This window comes from Salmo salar, chromosome ssa10, assembly GCF_905237065.1.
Source record: "Salmo salar chromosome ssa10, Ssal_v3.1, whole genome shotgun sequence".
In the NCBI taxonomy this organism is placed as follows: Eukaryota; Metazoa; Chordata; class Actinopteri; order Salmoniformes; family Salmonidae; genus Salmo; species Salmo salar.
The window spans coordinates 73131151-73149257 of NC_059451.1; the positions used below are offsets into that span (position 1 = coordinate 73131151).

General features: G+C 43.7%; 1 protein-coding gene across 12 annotated transcripts in view; it reads left to right on the plus strand.

Moving 5' to 3' along the window:
- myo9ab (myosin IXAb) overlaps window positions 1–9067 on the plus strand; it is a 236284-nt gene extending 227217 nt beyond the window's left edge. For 10 of the 12 annotated variants that reach the window (XM_014123951.2, XM_014123952.2, XM_014123945.2 and 7 more), the window contains 6 exons: window positions 224–355; window positions 600–723; window positions 1269–1322; window positions 4714–4910; window positions 5338–5480; window positions 5586–9067. In XM_014123951.2, coding sequence (XP_013979426.1) covers window positions 224–355; window positions 600–723; window positions 1269–1322; window positions 4714–4910; window positions 5338–5480; window positions 5586–5968 — 1033 coding nt within the window. In that variant the 3' untranslated portion in view covers window positions 5969–9067. The remainder of the gene's footprint in view (window positions 1–223; window positions 356–599; window positions 724–1268; window positions 1323–4713; window positions 4911–5337; window positions 5481–5585) is intronic. The other 2 variants (XM_014123948.2, XM_014123956.2) reach the window with 1 other exon arrangement.
- The last annotated feature ends 9040 nt before the right edge of the window (window positions 9068–18107 follow it).

Sequence of the window (18107 nt, forward strand, 5' to 3'; positions counted from 1 at the left end):
GTGCACTTTCCGTCATGGACTTAACTATCGGAAACTCCTCCCAGTCAATGCACCAAGCCGATGCTTCTAAATCTATGAATGGGTGCGTGGGAGAAGGGTGGATAATTGGGAGGTTGTTATCCACTGCGTTCCAGTTTTGACATCTGTACTTTGTTGCGACCTCCTCTGGGTGTGTGTGTGTGTGTGTGTGTGTGTGTGTGTGTGTGTGTGTGTGATCTTCCAGGATCACTCTGCAAGAGGACACCAACCGTATGTCGGCCAACGCCCTGGCCATTGTCTTCGCCCCCTGCATCCTCCGCTGCCCCGACACCATCGACCCCCTGCAGAGTGTCCAGGACATCGGCAAGACCACCGCGTACGACTCAGACCAGAACGAACAAAACACACCACAAACACCCACCATCACTCGATAGTTGCGAGTGTGTAGACAACGGCACTGACAACTGACACACCTCAATAGCTATTCATCAGATGAGTCGATGTGTTAATTCTGTTGTGAATCCTGTTCCTATCAGACAGAATCGATTGTAAAGTATAGACTGAGCAACAGGACAAGTCACGTTATTCACTGGTTGCTCATTCTGTATGTCCTCCTCTAGGTGTGTGGAGCTGATCATTGGAGAGCAGATGAATAAGTACAGGGCCAGACTGAAGGACATAAACAGTCTGGAGTTTGCTGAGAACAAGGCCAAGAGCAGACTGACACACATCAGGAGGTCCATGGTAAGGCACCAGGACACCAGGGGGTAGTGTTCTTTAGGCATCAAACCGGATAAAAATTGGAGGGACTTCCTGGACTTGTCCAATAAAAAAAACGCTAAATTTCATTTCCATTGCAAAACATTTAAGAGTTTTCTGTTGCATGCCCTAATGAACACGACCCAGGGGTCCCAGGCAGGACAAATGTGACTGAGGTCATCATAGACTTCCCTCTCCATCTTCCAGTGGTTGACCTTTCACCTTTAATCTTTAGCCCTTAGTTCCTCTCACCGGATGCAACGTTCTCCAACATTCTCCCAGTGATCCGAACATTACACTCGATGATGAAATTTCTTTAGCCGTGATTTTGGCCATGACGTCATGGGTCATGATTTAAGTTCATCTCCAGAAGTATTTCACTTTACCACCATATGAAAGTTCATTTGAGTGCAATTGGTTGTAATAAAAATAGTCCTACCCTCCATTTCCTTCTAATAGCACCATGTAGTGTTTAGGCTTCAGCCCTAACCCTGTTTTCTCCTTTCCCCCTCCCCTCCCCCCCACTCCAGAAACCTGTACTAATCGCTGTTAGGTTTATTGGCATAACCCGCACAACCACCCCGGTATGTATTCCTAGTATATACTCCATGAGATCACACCCAGTCCTGTCAGACCATTTGTCTGTGGTGCTGTCAATCAACCAGTCCTGTCAGCCCATTTGTCTATGGCGCAGTCAATCAGCAAGTCGGCACCTCCCTCATGCTGTGAAGTCCACGTGCCCTCACATTGCCATCTCTTCCGTCCTTCTGTCTCTCTTCCCTTCTCTTCATTCTCCCTTTCTCTATACACTGAGTGTATAAAACATTAGGAACACCTTCCTAATATTGAGTTGCACCCCTTTTGGCCCCAGAACAGCTTCAGCTCATCGGGGCATGGACTCTAAAATGTGTCGAAAGTGTTCCACAGGGGTGCTGGCTCATGTTGACGCCAATCCGTCCCACAGTTGTCAAGTTGGCTGGATGTCCTTTGGGTGATGGCCCATTCTTGATACACACGGGAAACTGTTGAGCATGAAAAACCCAGCAGCGTTGCAATTCTTGACACACTCACACCGGTGCGCCTGGCACTAACTACCATACCACGTTCAAAGACACTTAAATATTTTGTCTTACCCATTCACCTTCTGAAGGTCTCAATTGTCTCAAGGCTTAAACATCCTTCTTTACCTGTCTCCTCCCCTTCATCTACACTGATTGAAGTGGATTTAACAAGTGACATCAATGAGAGACACTTGGATTCACCTGGTCAGTCATTGTAATGGAAAGAGCAGGTGTTCCTAATGTTTTGTACACTCAGTGTATATCTCTTGTCCACAGAAGATTGTATTTGTGTCTACCTAAGTCGGCCAACTAATATTCTCAGCTTGTCACTTATCCTCGCACCGTTGACACCGTTGATTTGTCATACATTTGTAATAAATATCAACCTTTTATTATTTGTTAATTGAAACCGTTTTATGATTCATTCATGACTATCAACGGTCATTACTAGGTCATGTGAGAGAAATGAGAGCTGTGGTTCGTCCGTTGGATAGATGGGGCAGAGTTTAGCTTATGTTATACGTTCTAATTCTGAATGCTGATTGGTTAAAACCTCGTTCTAGCTAGTTACCACCGCTAAAAATGCGTTCTAGCTAGTTACCACCGCTAAACAAGTTACCACCGCTAAAAATGCCCATTTACTCTGTTCCATCTGACTGCGCAATCCACTGTCTCATCAGCCCAGCCAGGCAATTTATAAACTTGATCTCCATTATAAAAAGCATCTATACATTATCTCACATTTCTTTTAAAATAAAAATAGGTTTTCAAACGCTGAGATTTGTATAAACCTTAGTGTCTATCTCCCCGACATTGGCAACATTGTTTCAATATTCAAATTAAATCTCCAGATGTCCCATAGTAATGAACGTTTCGGGAGTCAGGACGAGACAGACATGCAGCGTTTCTCAGCCAGTCGAAATCATGAATCAGCTGGCATCATATTTATGGATATATACAAAAAAATGAAAAAAGGTCAAACGAAGTGCAGCTAGTTTGCAGTCTTTCCAGCTTCACTTTGAAGTTATTGTTTTAGTTGTGTTGTTGGCTAGCTCCTCTGAACAACATTGTCCTGACGAGTGAGCACATTTTCTATGCTAGGCGAAGTCGTGCCTCATTAGCTCATTGTTATGGATGTATCTAAATAAATGTCACTAGCTGCACTGTTTGACGTGACTGTAAGTTAGCCGTAGTTGGCTAGCTAGCAAGCAAAGGATAAGAACGTTTGCAGCCAGTATGGCAATGGAACATTTAGAACCAACGACTGGTTATAGAACAACCAACGCGTCCATAGATACAGAACAAAAAGACTGAACGACTGGGTCGCGTCCATAGATACAGAACAAAAAGACTGAACAACTGGGTCGCGTCCATAGATACAGAACAAAAAGACTGAACGACTGGGTCGCATCCATAGATGCAGAACAAAAAGACTGAACGACTGGGTCGCGTCCATAGATACAGAACAAAAAGACTGAACGACTGGGTCGCGTCCATAGATACAGAACAAAAATACTGAACAACTGGGTCGCGTCCATAGATGCAGAACAAAAATACTGAACAACTGGGTCGCGTCTCTGGCAACCGAACCAATAGAACGACTGACCAGCCGGCTTGGGTAGCAACCCTAGATTTGTGTAAGGATGAAATAGTATGAATCAATTCATAAAAATAACATTTTTAATGAAAATATGTCAATCATTATTTGAATATGTTGGTAACCCGTTGTATAAAAGTGATAATGCCCTAGAAGCCGGTGTTTGGAGGATATATATTGGCACGGTTTGCCGGTGTTGTGCCGAAAATCTCCCCCCTGCCAGAATTCTCCCCCCCTTTCGCGTTCTTCATTGCTGCGACTGGCTTGATAGTTGAGATTTCTGCTCTTCACTCCGTTGTCAGTTTAGCCTACATTTCACTGATCTTAGTAGCAGAAAGCATTTTTTTGTCTGCTGTTTGCGGTTTGGCTATTTGTTTCAAGTGTATGTGGTGGTTCTAGCTTGTATGGTACCCTGGGCGAACCCCCCCTTCAGCGCCTGCACCCGGGGCAGCCCATGGCGGCTGCCCATGTCGCCCGTACCTAAATCCGCTACTGATTTGTATTAGTCTATACATAAATCTCTTTGCCAAAATTTGTCAGCTCTCATGTCTTATTCGACTACTATTTTTGGAAATGTAAGAATACTAATTCAGCCATAGTTGTTCTGAAATGTTTATTGCTTGCCTACATTTTACTCCCTCTATGTTTAATAGAACACACATACATTAATTAATAATTTCGGTTGCCTATCCTGACGTGAAGTTTGTTCTATGGAAAGTATTTGACTCTGATGTGTGTCACAGAAAGTATTTGACTCGCCACAAAATTAAGGTAATTAGAAGGAATTCTGGCAGGGGGGAGATTTTCGACACAACACCGGCAACACCCGTGCAAATCTATCCTCCAAAGGCTTCTCTGGCATTATCACTCAATTAACCAATGAGCTTGCTTTGTTTTATATTTTCATTAGTTGCATCTCGACCGAACCAAAGCCCCATGGCTAACATCATTTTTTTTCGCTTTATTTTTTTGTTGCTTCGCATCATAACATGCAGCCTGAAAAGGTAATGCACACCAGTGTATTATTGCGTGCGTGTCTGTGTGTACGCTACAGTTTGTTGGTTTTATAACACTCATGAAGTAGTTTATCATAACTTGATGAACATATTCTGGAAAATATGCATATTCAGTTGCTTTGTGCAGGTTTGAGAAATCAACGTTTAAAAGACCATCAACCATGTCCCTCGCTGTGGGTTTTCTGTCCAGCCATCTCCATCACCCTCTATCCTAATGGCCTGCTGTAGCCTAGCCTAATAGCCTAGCTTACCTCATAGACTAGCCTTTATGCTAACTAGCCCTCTGCTCTGTGTCCTATAGGGCAAAGGTGGTCTTCGGAGGGGTAGCAGCCACCACACGCCCTCCCCACCCCTCAGCCCCAGAGCACACCCGGTGGTGGATGGGGACAGTGCTGGAGAGGAGGGGGAAGAGCCAGGGCTGACGGAACAGCAGCAGGCCGCCATGCAGCAGGAGGAGAGGGTCCTCACCGAGCAGATCGAGAGCCTGCAGAGAGAGAAGTGAGCCTGTCATGTCGTCCTTATTATCTCTTATTCACTATAACTCTAGTACTGTAGGGGGCTTTCTCAAAAACGGCACCTGCCCTTGGACCTTCTCCTCCAATGTGTTTTGGCAATGAGGCGAGGACATAAGGAATTGAGGAAAGACAAATTGAGAAAGAGACGAGTTATACTGTCTTGTGAACAACTTTGTTGATAACAAGGGAAGGAGCCTAGTAGTACTCAGTTGGTTATTCTGTAGATGGGGTAATGTATGCCATTTTTGCAGATGCTTTTATCCAAAGCAACTTTTTACATTCGGGTGGTTCTGGGAATCGAACCCACTGTCCTGGTGTTGCAAGGACCATGCTCTACCAACTGAGCTACACAGGACCACATGTAGACAGGGTGTTGATGGGATGTGTAACTGTTGATTGTGTGTGTGTAGGGAGGAGTTGACGTACGAGATGTTGATGTTGGAGCCGCGGGCGTCTGATGACGAGACCCTGGAGTCGGAGGCCTCGATAGGAACAGCAGACAGCTCTGAGAACCTCAGCATGGACCATGAGGGAGCCGCCTCCAACCCCTCTGGTGAGACTGGAGAGTGTGTGTGTGTCGTGTTCTATATGTGGTGCGTGTCTGTCTGTCTCTGTGAGTAGTAAACACTTCTCTCTAACCAAGTCTTTCTCTGGGAAGGCACATACCGCGCCCAGAAGTCTGAAGCGAAGAGCCGCCGCGGCCTCCGGAGACAACCCGACTCTGTGGACTCGGTCGACTCCATCTTGTCCACCGCTTCTTCCTCGCTCTCCTCCTCCTCGATTATCCCTCCTTCCCCCAACTACCGCTTCCGCTCCTCCTCATCCGGCCCCCTGCTCGCCTCCTGCTCATCGGGCCTAGGAGTCCCCGTAGTGCAGTCTGAGGGGGACCCGAGGAGCACTGTGGGGGTGAAGAGTCGCCACCGCCTCCGGCTGAGTAGGAGCTCACCGCGTGAAGCCCCCGAGGGCCACAGGAGGGAGTCTGACTTCAGCTCGCCGCCCCAACAGCTGGTTCTGTATGGCAGTAATGAGTTTATGGTGTGAGGGAGAGTGGCGGAGAGACGAGACATCCGAACCGCCTTCTATCCCCCATGCCGATAGAATGTGTATGAGGGAGGGAGGGAGGAAGGGAGTGAAACAGGGCTGGAATGGGCCATGTAGGCATCCAACTCTCACTTCTGTCCTCCCCTAGCTGTGCTCACTTCTCTACTTCTTCCATGTGCCAGTCTTGCCTTGGAGGTCCGCCGCCGTCCCACGATGCAGCTGGGCGCCATCCGCTTGGTGGGAGTGGGCTGAGAGGGAAGTTAAAGATGATGAACGGAGAGGGAGAAAGAGAGATGGAATGAATGAACGAAAGAAATCGGAGGCCTCGGGAACTAAGATGGTGTGCCAGGAGGGTGTAGAGGAATAAAAGGGCGACTGAAAGCGAGAGGGAGAGACGGAGAGTGAGGAAAAGGATGAAGGCGGCTGCCTTGACTCGCCTGTCTTTTTGAACTTTGACCTCCAAAACCCCTTGACCCCTGCTGGAGCCTCAGGGGCACAGGGGGGCTGGAGAGAATGGGAAAAAATAGAAGCTACAGCGCCATCTTTTGAGTGGAGGTCTAAAGTGGCTTGAGCCGCTCAATAGCAGAGTGACTGACTGGGAGGACTGTCCACCATTTTGATAAGAAGCACTCAGCTACTCTCACATCTGCTTTCACGTTTACACGATACAGCCTCTCCACAAGGCTGCATGCTCCTTCATTACACTTGTTTCCTATGCCTGTTCAAGAGACTACTGTGGTGATATGTTATACACGTGTAATATGACCTTATTATGATTATTTTTATGTTATTAAAAATATGTAAATAGAAGGAACTCCAGTGCTACTGGGTCGTCCAGTGTTTCTAATAACGGTCTCTTGTCAGGAGTCTTTTGCAAAGTGAAGTGTATGGGATTCAGGTTATGGTTTTGTTTTGTCATTTTGTTGTTTTGTTGATTTTAACGAGGTCGGTGCTATCCAGGATCTTTGGGACGTCCCTACCCTAAACACTAACCCTTATCCTAACTATAACCATAAACCTTACCTAAACCTAAACTTAACACATTTTTTTATTTCAACTTCAATGGGGGGTAGGGACGTCCCAAGGATCCCGGATAGCACATACCATTTTAACAGAGCCACTTGATGTGTTCAGTTGGTGCCACTTCTTCTCATGTGAAATAATACATGTAGTGCAACGAGATTGACTTTCAGACACTTACGATCATCACAGCACTGTTGCCATTGTGTTTGATACCGCGACTGCGGTGTTCAATGTTTATCAGCCATAATGTTTTGTAATGCCTTTCTCCTCCAGCCGTCGTTTGTCTGTGTCCCCCCCCCCCCACAATTCTACGTTGAAGCTACGTTTGTTCTGAGACATCAGTGTTAAGAGTACCCAAATCAGGACTTGAATTTATTTTGTCTCTTTATTGGTGTATCATTATTGTTGTTGTTATAGTTGCCGTTGAGGCTATTGTCATATTTTTGTTGTAACAGCTTTACTTGCGTGGTAATGGGGATTTTGTTGAGACTAAATACATTTTTATCGCCTATCTGTATCAAGAGGTGTGTGTGTGTGTGTGTGTGTGTGGTGTGGTTGGTTGGTTGGTTATCACTACTGCTCTGTTCATTTGATGTCAACACAGTCCAACCTTTATGATAGACACACACACACACACACACACACACACACCGTCCTCTGCTAAGTATGTCCCATACAACCTTTGAGCCAGCCAAATCCTTCGCCTCTGATTTTGACATTGGTTAAAATATGAATTAACCTTTCCATCCACTTCACTACCGGGCTTTCCTGAACAGTAGCATTTACTCCATGCTAAATGTGTATTTAAATGCCTCACAGAGAAAAGGCAATCAGTTTCAATCGTCCAGTGTGTTTAAACAGAAGATAACTATCTCTGGTACTGTAAGATAAATACCGCTATACTCTCTCTATACCGTGCAATATCCTATGTGTCCTGTAGGGGGACCTGTCTATCTATCTCTTCTCACCAGTACTTAACCTGGAGTTAAATCAGTATTATAGTCTTGCCATTCCTGTACTGTACTTGCCATCCAATGCATTACAACAAGGACACATCTGAAACAACACAATCAAAGTCTTGTCATAGGGAAGGTGTAAGACTTGATCGCAGAATAGTCATCATAATGAATAGGGAATTTCATGTAGCCTATGTGTTTTCGTCACAAGCTTGCCTCTTCTTCAGTGTGCATTGTTCCATCCAGATTCGCCACTGTGTCCCGAAACCGGTAGAGACTTCACTTGCTGCTTGTTGTCTACTATTCGGGTGAAGCAGCTGAACCATGGTCGTATTTTAGAGAGCAGGCACCTCGATCAGTCACAACCGAACCTGGGTTGTATGTATTAGGCACCGAATGAAAGAAAACTGACTGAAACAGGAAGGGACTACCAATAAGAAGCGCTTGTTTTTGTTTTACGTAGCAAAAGCTTTTTGCTACGGTGTGCCCTAATGAATACGACCCTAGTTATCAGAAAGAGCACTCAGAAGTTCAGTTTGAGAGGGGAGCACTGGGGGTTGTTGAGGGGCGTGGGAGAAAATAACCATTCATTACTGGTCAGAAACCCACACTAAGCACGGTATTTGTACACCCTAAGGCTGGCATTGGCGTCCTGCTAAAGTGAATGTACCTATCACTGGAAGGCAATGCTCTGCTTTCTCTTGTCGTTTTGTTGTTATTTTTATATACAGTATGTATATTGTATTTATGATCATGCTTATGAGTGTACATTGAAGAAAGAAAGAAAAAAAAAGCCTGTAATAAAAAGGATATATTATCCTGTGTATGACTCCTTATATAATATTAATCATATTTAATGTTTTTTACAGGCTCTAAAAAAACCTGTCATGTTTGTTGCTAAAGCAAAAATACAACTTGAGCAATTGTAGCTTTTTTTGTGTGTGTGCTACTCTAGACACAGTTGTATGTATACGGTGCAATTTGTGTAAGATTTCTTTTTTTATTATATAAATATGTCTATGATAAAAAATTTAAAAAATTATGGAAAAAATCATGTGCTTATTAAAAAAGCCAAACTGTTGTGAATTGTGTGATTAAAATACAGTGCATTCGGAAAGTATTCAGGCCCCTTGACTTTTTCCACATTTTGTTACATTACAGCCTAATTCTAAAATAGATTAAATCGTTTTTTTCCCCCTCATCAATCTACACACACTATACCCCACTATACCCCAACCCCATAAACTTTTTTTTTTAAACATTTTTGCAAATATATAAAAACAAAATATTACATTTACATAAGTATTTACTCAGTACATTGTTGAAGCACCTTTGGCAGGGATTACAGCCTAGAGTCTTCTTGGGTATGACGCTACAAGCTTGGCACACCTGTACTTGGGGAGTTTCTCCCATTCTTCTCTGCAGATCCTCTCAAGCTCAGTCAGTTTGGATGGGGAGCATCCATGCACAGCTATTTTCAGGTCTCCAGAGATGTTCGATCGGGTTCAAGTCCGGGCTCTGGCTGGGCTACTCAAGGACATTCAGAGACTTGTCCCGAAGCCACTCTTGCGTTGTCTTGGCTTGTGTGCTTAGGGTTCTTGTCCTGTTGGAAGGTGAACCTTCACCCCAGTCAGGTCTTGAGTGCTCTGGAGCAGGTTTTCATCAAGGATCTCTGTTCTTTGCTCCATTAATATTTTCCTCAATCCTGACTAGTCTCCCAGTCCCTGCTGCTGAAAAACATCCCCACAGCATGATGCTGCCACCACTATGCTTCACTGGAGGGATGGTGCAGGTGCTTCGACTGCAACGTGCTGGCCAGGGCTCTAGGGGAATGCTCCCTGAGGCATTGGTTCAAGGAAGAATTGTCTGGTTTCCTAGATATGTTCTTGATTAGTAAGGAGCTGTTTGCTCATAGACTGGCTAGGTACTCTGTCTGGTGGGGGAAGGGCTCTAATTAAAACAAATTATTGGTAACACTGGTGCAAAAAAAGTGTATAGGAGCACCTCAGCACCAGAAAAGAAAGTTGTTTTTAAATCGATTGAGATATAGCCTATATGAATTGTAGCTACTTCTGAAGCAAAACATTGTGGGGGGTGTTTCTCAGTAAGACGTTTGAGGCTCATAATGTGTTGGAGGATGTCAAGGCCCTGCAGGAGGTCAACCAAACGTTGAGTCCCAGTCAGGCAGTGGTGCGTCATCACACCTTCCTCCCTGCAATATGCTTCTAACCCATTGACTAGAACGGCTTTCTGATCGAGGGAAGCATATGTACAATTAGTTTTTTTTTTTATTACACACGCAGGTCGTGCTGTTTTCTTGTGTGTTTTCACACTGCATTTCCACAGTTACTTGTAGCTTTTTTTAACCTAGAAAAAGAAATGAGGAAGTCCTTTGAATTTGCAGCATATCTGTGTGCCCTGGCCTGTACAGTGAATATAGCACTTTTAATTTACAACTAAAGTGTTGTTTGATTTTGTTTCAGCAGGTTTGTGGATGATCATGTCCACAGTATAAAAAAAACAAGAAAATGTAATGTACAATTTTAGCAAACAATAATCATGTGGTAGTCTAGTCCAATAATGTACTCTAAGACGTGTAGGTCAGCATAACTTTACTCCTTAAAATCCAAGGACCTTATATGTTATTTTAAGAGGTAGACTGCCAAATACTCCATCTAAAAGTGAATCTATTCTCAATTGCATTACAGTTCTAGAAACAAAAAGCCCTTTACTTTAATATCACATCAAAATAATTTCACAAATGCAAACCGGCTTCATCAAAGTTGCAGCAGACAGATAGTTTTCAGACACGTGTCTGGCGGCATTCTTCCATTACACACAAGTGTTTGGAGCATGCTAGATAGCTAATTAGCACAGTTGGTCGCCTCTGTCTTTCTTCTGTAAACGCACTGTGATGTGGAGAAATGACTGTGTGGGCGGTGGTGTAAAGTAATTAAGTAAAAATACTTCATACTACCACTTAAGTAGTTTTTGGGGGGATTTGTAGTTTACTTTAATATTTATATTTTTGACAACTTTTACTTCACTACATTCCTAAAGAAAATGATATACTTTTTACTCCATACATTTTCCCTGGCACCCAGAAGTACTCATTACATTTTGAATGCTTAGCAAGACAGCAAAATGGTCTAATTCACACACTTATCATGAGAGCATCCCTGGTCATCCCTACTGCCTCTGATCTGGCGGATTCACTAAACTCATAAAGGTGTGTAGTAACTTAACCTTCTGTTTTTAGAAAAAAATATTCTTGCTGATTATGAATGATACGTTCCTTATGTTTCCAAAACCATACCGCAAGTGATGCATGTTCACGTTCAGATTGAACGTCTTAACAAAAGTCCCTCCGCAAGAAGATAACTTAAAAAAAATATTTAAAAAAGATAACGTCATCAAAATACACTAAAGGTAGTTAGCGTCTATGAATGGGGTAGTGGTAGCCAGCTGTGTTTTAAGGGGGTTTTCACAGTTTCAGACAATTTTTGTGAACATTTTTAGTGCAATGTGAACACTACAAAGAAACTCAGACCCCCGAAGCGAACCCGAACCGAGACCATCTCGAGAGGTCATAAAAAATGGAACACCCCTCTCCCCAAGTAAAAAATATTTTCACATGACCCACCCCTTGTACTGTAAAATAAATGTCACATTCTATGGCCCATGGTTTATGAACTGATACACAAAACGATGCCGGATTCAAAACGTAGAATTTTTCCCATTTAAATTATATAAAATTCTTGCATATATATATATATAAACAAGCTACATATGGGCAGTACCAGAACAAGTGATCTAATGATTCTGTCTCTTCGCAGCAAAATCTGCAGAGCTGGGATGGTTGTATCCCCCATATAAAGCTGGGATGGTTGTATCCCCCATATAGAGCTGGGATGGTTGTATCCCCCATATAGAGCTGGGATGGTTGTATCCCCCATATAGAGCTGGGATGGTTGTATCCCCCATATAAAGCTGGGATGGTTGTATCCCCCATATACATTTACATTACATTTAAGTCATTTAGCAGACGCTCTTATCCAGAGCGACTTACAAATTGGTGCATTCACCTTATGATATCCAGTGGAACAACCACTTTACAATAGTGCATCTAAATCTTTTAAGGGGGGGGGTTAGAAGGATTACTTTATCCTATCCTAGGTATTCCTTAAAGAGGTGGGGTTTCAGGTGTCTCCGGAAGGTGGTGATTGACTCCGCTGTCCTGGCGTCGTGAGGGAGCTTGTTCCACCATTGGGGTGCCAGAGCAGCGAACAATTTTGACTGGGCTGAGCGGGAACTGTGCTTCCTCAGAGGTAGGGGGGCCAGCAGGCCAGAGGTGGATGAACGCAGTGCCCTTGTTTGGGTGTAGGGCCTGATCAGAGCCTGAAGGTATGGAGGTGCCGTTCCCTTCACAGCTCCGTAGGCAATCACCATGGTCTTGTAGCGGATGCGAGCTTCAACTGGAAGCCAGTGGAGAGAGCGGAGGAGCGGGGTGACGTGAGAGAACTTGGGAAGGTTGAACACCAGACGGGCTGCGGCGTTCTGGATGAGTTGTAGGGGTTTAATGGCACAGGCAGGGAGCCCAGCCAACAGCGAGTTGCAGTAATCCAGACGGGAGATGACAAGTGCCTGGATTAGGACCTGCGCCGCTTCCTGTGTGAGGCAGGGTCGTACTCTGCGAATGTTGTAGAGCATGAACCTACAGGATCGGGTCACCGCCTTGATGTTAGTGGAGAACGACAGGGTGTTGTCCAGGATCACGCCAAGGTTCTTAGCACTCTGGGAGATATAGATATATAGAGCTGGGATGGTTGTATCCCCCATATAAAGCTGGGATGGTTGTATCCCCCATATAAAGCTGGAATGGTTGTATCCCCCATATAGAGCTGGGATGGTTGTATCCCCCATATAAAGCTGGGATGGTTGTATCCCCCATATAAAGCGTTGTATCCCCCATATATATATATATGGGGGATACAACCATCCCAGCTCTGCAGATTTTGCTGCGAAGAGACAGAATCATTAGATCACTTGTTCTGGTACTGCCCATATGTAGCTTGTTTTTGGTCGCAGGTTCCTGGAATGTCTGAAGAATTAGAACATATACCTGGAGCTTACTGAAAATACAGTTGAGGTCGGAAGGTTACATACACCTTAGCCAAATACATTTAAACTCAGTTTTTCACAATTCCTGACATTTAATCCTAGTAAAAATTCCCTGTTTTAGGTCAGTTAGGATCACCACTTTATTTTAAGAACGTGAAATGTCAGAATAATCGTAGAGTGATTTATTTCAGCTTTTATTTCTTTCATCACATTCCCAGTGGGTCAGAAGTTTACGTAAACTCAATTAGTATTTGGTGGCATTGCCTTTAAAATGTTTAACTTGGGTCAAACGTTTCGGGTAGCCTTCCACAAGCTTCCCACAATAAGTTGGGTGAATTGTGGCCCATTCCTCCTGACAGAGCTGGTGTAACTGAGTCAGGTTTGTAGGCCTCCTTGCTCGCACACGCTTTTTCAGTTCTGCCCACAAATTTTCTATAGGATTGAAGTCAGGGCTTTGTGATGGCCACTCTAATACCTTGACTTTGTTGTCCTTAAGCCATTTTGCCACAACTTTGGAAGTATGCTTGGGGTCATTGTCCATTTGGAAGACCCATTTGCGACCAAGCTTTAACTTCCTGACTGATGTCTTGAGATGTTGCTTCAATATATGCATATAATTTTCCATCCTCATGATGCCATCTATTTTGTGAAGTGCACCAGTCCCTCCTGCAGCAAAGCACCCCCACAACATGATGCTGCCACCCCCGTGCTTCACGGTTGGGATGGTGTTCTTCGAGCTTGCAAGCCTTCCCCATTTTCCTCCAAACATAACGATGGTCATTATGGAAAAACAGTTCTATTTTTGTTTCATCAGACCAGAGAATATTTCTCCAAAAAGTACGATCTTTGTCCCCATGTGCAGTTGCAAACCGTAGTCTGGCTTTTTTATGGTGGTTTTGGAGCAGCGGCTTCTTCCTTGCTGAGCGGCCTTTCAGGTTATGTCAATATAGGACTCGTTGTACTGTGGATATAGATACTTTTGTACCTGTTTCTTCCAGCATCTTCACAAGGTCCTTTGCTGTTGTTCTGGGATTGATTTGCACTTTTCGCGCCAAAGTACGTTCATCTCTTGGAGACAGAACGCGTCTCCTTCCTGAGCGGCATGACGGCTGCATGGTCCCATGGTGTTTATACTTGCGTGCTATTGATTGTACAGATGAACGTGGTACCTTCAGGCGTTTGGAAATTGCTCCCAAGGATGAACCAGACTTGTGGAGGTCTGCAATGTTTTTTTCTGGGGTCTTGGCTGATTTCCTTTGATTTTCCCATGATGTCAAGCAAAGAGGTACTGAGTTTGAAGGTAAGCCTTGAAATACATCCACAGGTACACCTCCAATTGACTCAAATGATGTCAATTAGCCTATCAGAAGCTTCTAAAGCCATGACATAATTTTCTGGAATTTTCCAAGCTGTTTAAAGGCACAGTCAACTTAGTGTATGTGAACTTCTGACCCACTGGAATTGTGATACAGTGAATTATAAGTGAAATAATCTGTCTGTAAACAATTGTTGGAAAAATAACTTGTGTCATGCACAAAGTAGATTTCCTAACCGACTTGCCAAAACTATAGTTTGTTAACCAGAAATTTGTGGAGTGGTTGAAAAATGAGTTTTAATGACTCTAACCTAAGTGTATGTGAACTTCTGACTTCAAATGTAAATACTCCTCAGTTTTTATCAGTCGTCTGAAGATGTCGAATGTGGAGCTCCTGGGCTGGTGTGTTCTGCGGTTATATATATATATATATATATATGGGATTAGAAATGATGCCGACAATTACATTAATGGAAGCCACAATCGGTCTGCAATATTAAAGCTGATCTACCCCTTATTTTAAAAAAGCAGTAGGCATTTAGAAATAAAAGTGGCGATTTATAGTTATGTGATGACATCGCGTGCCCTGCGTACCTTCCAAATGATTCGGCAATGAAAAACACAATTTTCATCTTTGTCGCAATAAAGGTTGGTAATAGACAAATCCACCTGTCGAACGGATACAAATGTTGTTGACCTTTAGAAAATGTCTCCTATCTCTTCCGTTTCCATCAAACGTATCCATTTTTTTTGCGACGTTGCTTTTGTCAAATAAACCTGGGTCAATAGTAAGCTGCCTAGCGACTGTCAACATAATCACATGCTTAGTTTGACACTGAAGGAGTGGACGCAGTTGGCACAAAATACTACGTTTTCGGAAGTTAGAAATAAAGTAAATTCAGCAAAACATTTTAGTTAACTGAAGATGTCGAATGTGGAGCTCCTGGGCTGGTGTGTTCTGCGGTTATATATATATATATATATTAGAAATGATGCCGACAATTACATTAATGGAAGCCACAATCGGTCTGCAATATTAAAGCTGATCTACCCCTTATTTTAAAAAAGCAGTAGGCATTTAGAAATAAAAGTGGCGATTTATAGTTATGTGATGACATCGCGTGCCCTGCGTACCTTCCAAATGATTCGGCAATGAAAAACACAATTTTCATCTTTGTCGCAATAAAGGTTGGTAATAGACAAATCCACCTGTCGAACGGATACAAATGTTGTTGCTCTTTAGAAAATGTCTCCTATCTCTTCCGTTTCCATCAAACGTATCCATTTTTTTTGCGACGTTGCTTTTGTCAAATAAACCTGGGTCAATAGTAAGCTGCCTAGCGACTGTCAACATAATCACATGCTTAGTTTGACACTGAAGGAGTGGACGCAGTTGGCACAAAATACTACGTTTTCGGAAGTTAGAAATAAAGTAAATTCAGCAAAACATTTTAGTTAACTGACGATTTGTAACGTTAGAAAACATTTTAATCCCTAGTAGAATTGCATGACATTTATGAAATTATCTCAGCCTTATGGCACAATGTGTAGAATTGCAGGAAATTAGGCCTAACTTTCCACTGTCAGGAGAGCCACAAACATATTTTGCCTTGAGCTGGCCCTGCGACTAGGATTACAATGTGTAGATACAATTTTTTAATTTTTTTATGTATCTGCCCCTGCTGTTTTCATCTGCACTATCATCACTGCTTTCAATATACAGTCAACAACCCTGCGCTCCCCACAGCAACTCGCCCAAACCTCCCCCACTTCTCCTTCACCCAAATCCAGATAGCTGATGTTCTGAAAGAGCTGCAAAATCTGGACCCCTACAAATCAGCCAGGCTAGACAATCTGGACCCTCTCTTTCTAAAATGATCTGGCGAAATTGTTGCAACCCCTATTACTAGCCTGTTCAACCTCTCTTTCGTATCGTCTGAGGTTCCCATAGATTGGAAAGCTGCCGAGGTCATCCCCCTCTTCAAAGGGGGAGACACTCTAGACCCAAACTGCTACAGACCTATATCTTTTCTACCCTGCCTTTCTAAGGTCTTTGAAAGCCAAGTTAACAAACAGATTACCGACCATTTGAAATCTCACTGTACATTCTCCGCTATGCAATATGGTTTCAGAGCTGGTCATGGGTGCACCTCAGCCACGCTCAAGGTCCTAAACGACATCATAACCGGCATCGATAAAAGACAATACTGTGCAGCCGATTTCATCGACCTGGCTAAGGGTTTCGACTCTGTCAATCACAACATTGTTATTGGCAGACTCAACAGCCTTGGTTTCTCAAATGATTGCCTCGCTTGGTTCACCAACTACTTCTGCGAGAGTTCAGTATGTCAAATCGGAGGGCCTGTTGTCCGGACCTCTGGCAGTCTCTATGGGGGTGCCACAGGGTTCAATTCTCAGGCCAACTCTCTGCTCTGTATACATCAATGATGTCGCTCTCGCTGCTGGTGATTCTTTGATCCATCTCTACGCAGACGACACCATTCTGTATACCTCTGGCCCTTCGTTGGACACTGTGTTAACTAACCTCCAGATGAGCTTCAATGCCATACAACTCTCCTTCCGTGGCCTCCAACTGCTCTTAAATGCAAGTAAAACTAAATTCATGCTCTTCAACTGATCCCTGCCCGCCTGACCAGCATCACTACCCTGCTACTCTAGACGGTTCTTACTTAGAATATGTGGACAACTACAAATACCTAGGTGTCTGGTTAGACTGTAAACTCTCCTTCCAGACTCACATTAAACAATCCAAAATTAAATCTAGAATAGGCTTTCTATTTCGCAACAAAGCATCCTTCACTCATGCTGCCAAACATATCTCCGTAAAACGTAATATTCTACCAATCCTTGACTTCGGCGATGTCATTTACAAAATAGCCTCCAACACTCTACTCAGAAAATTGGATGCAGTCTATTAGTGTCATCCGTTTTGTCACCAAAGCCCCATATACTACCCACCACTGCGACCTGTATGCTCTCGTTGGCGGGCCCTCGCTTCATACTCGTCGCCAAACCCACTGGCTCCAGGTCATCTACAAGTTTCTGCTAGGTAAAGCCCCGCCTTATCTCAGCTCACTGGTCACCATAGCAGCACCCACCCGTAGCACGCGCTCCAGCAGGTATATCTCACTGGCCACTCCCAAAGCCAATTCTTCCTTTGCCACCTCTCCACAAACTGCAAAAATCTCTGAAGCTGGAGACTCTTACCTCCCTCACTAGCTTTAAGCACCAGCTGTCAGAGCAGCTCACTGCACCTGTACATAGCTCATCGGTAAATAGCCCATCCAATATACCTCATCCCTATACTGTATTTATTTATCTTGCTCCTTTGCACCCAAGTATCTCAACTTGCACATTCATCCTCTGCCCATCCTACCATTCAAGTGTTTTATTTGCTATATTGTAATTACTTTGCCACCATGGCCTATTTATTGCCATACCTCTCTTATCCCACCTCATTTGCACATGCTGTATATAGATTTTCCTACTGTATTATTGATTGTATGTTTGTTTATTCCATGTGTAACTCTTGTATGTTTGTGTAACTCTCGTGTGTCAAACTGCTTTGCTTTATCTTGACCAGGTCGCAGTTGCAAATGAGAACTTGTTCTCAACTAGTCTACCTGGTTAAACAAAGGTGAAATAAATACTGAGCACACATCTCTTCACTCTGGGTATTCAATCCCAAGGAAAGCACTCCACG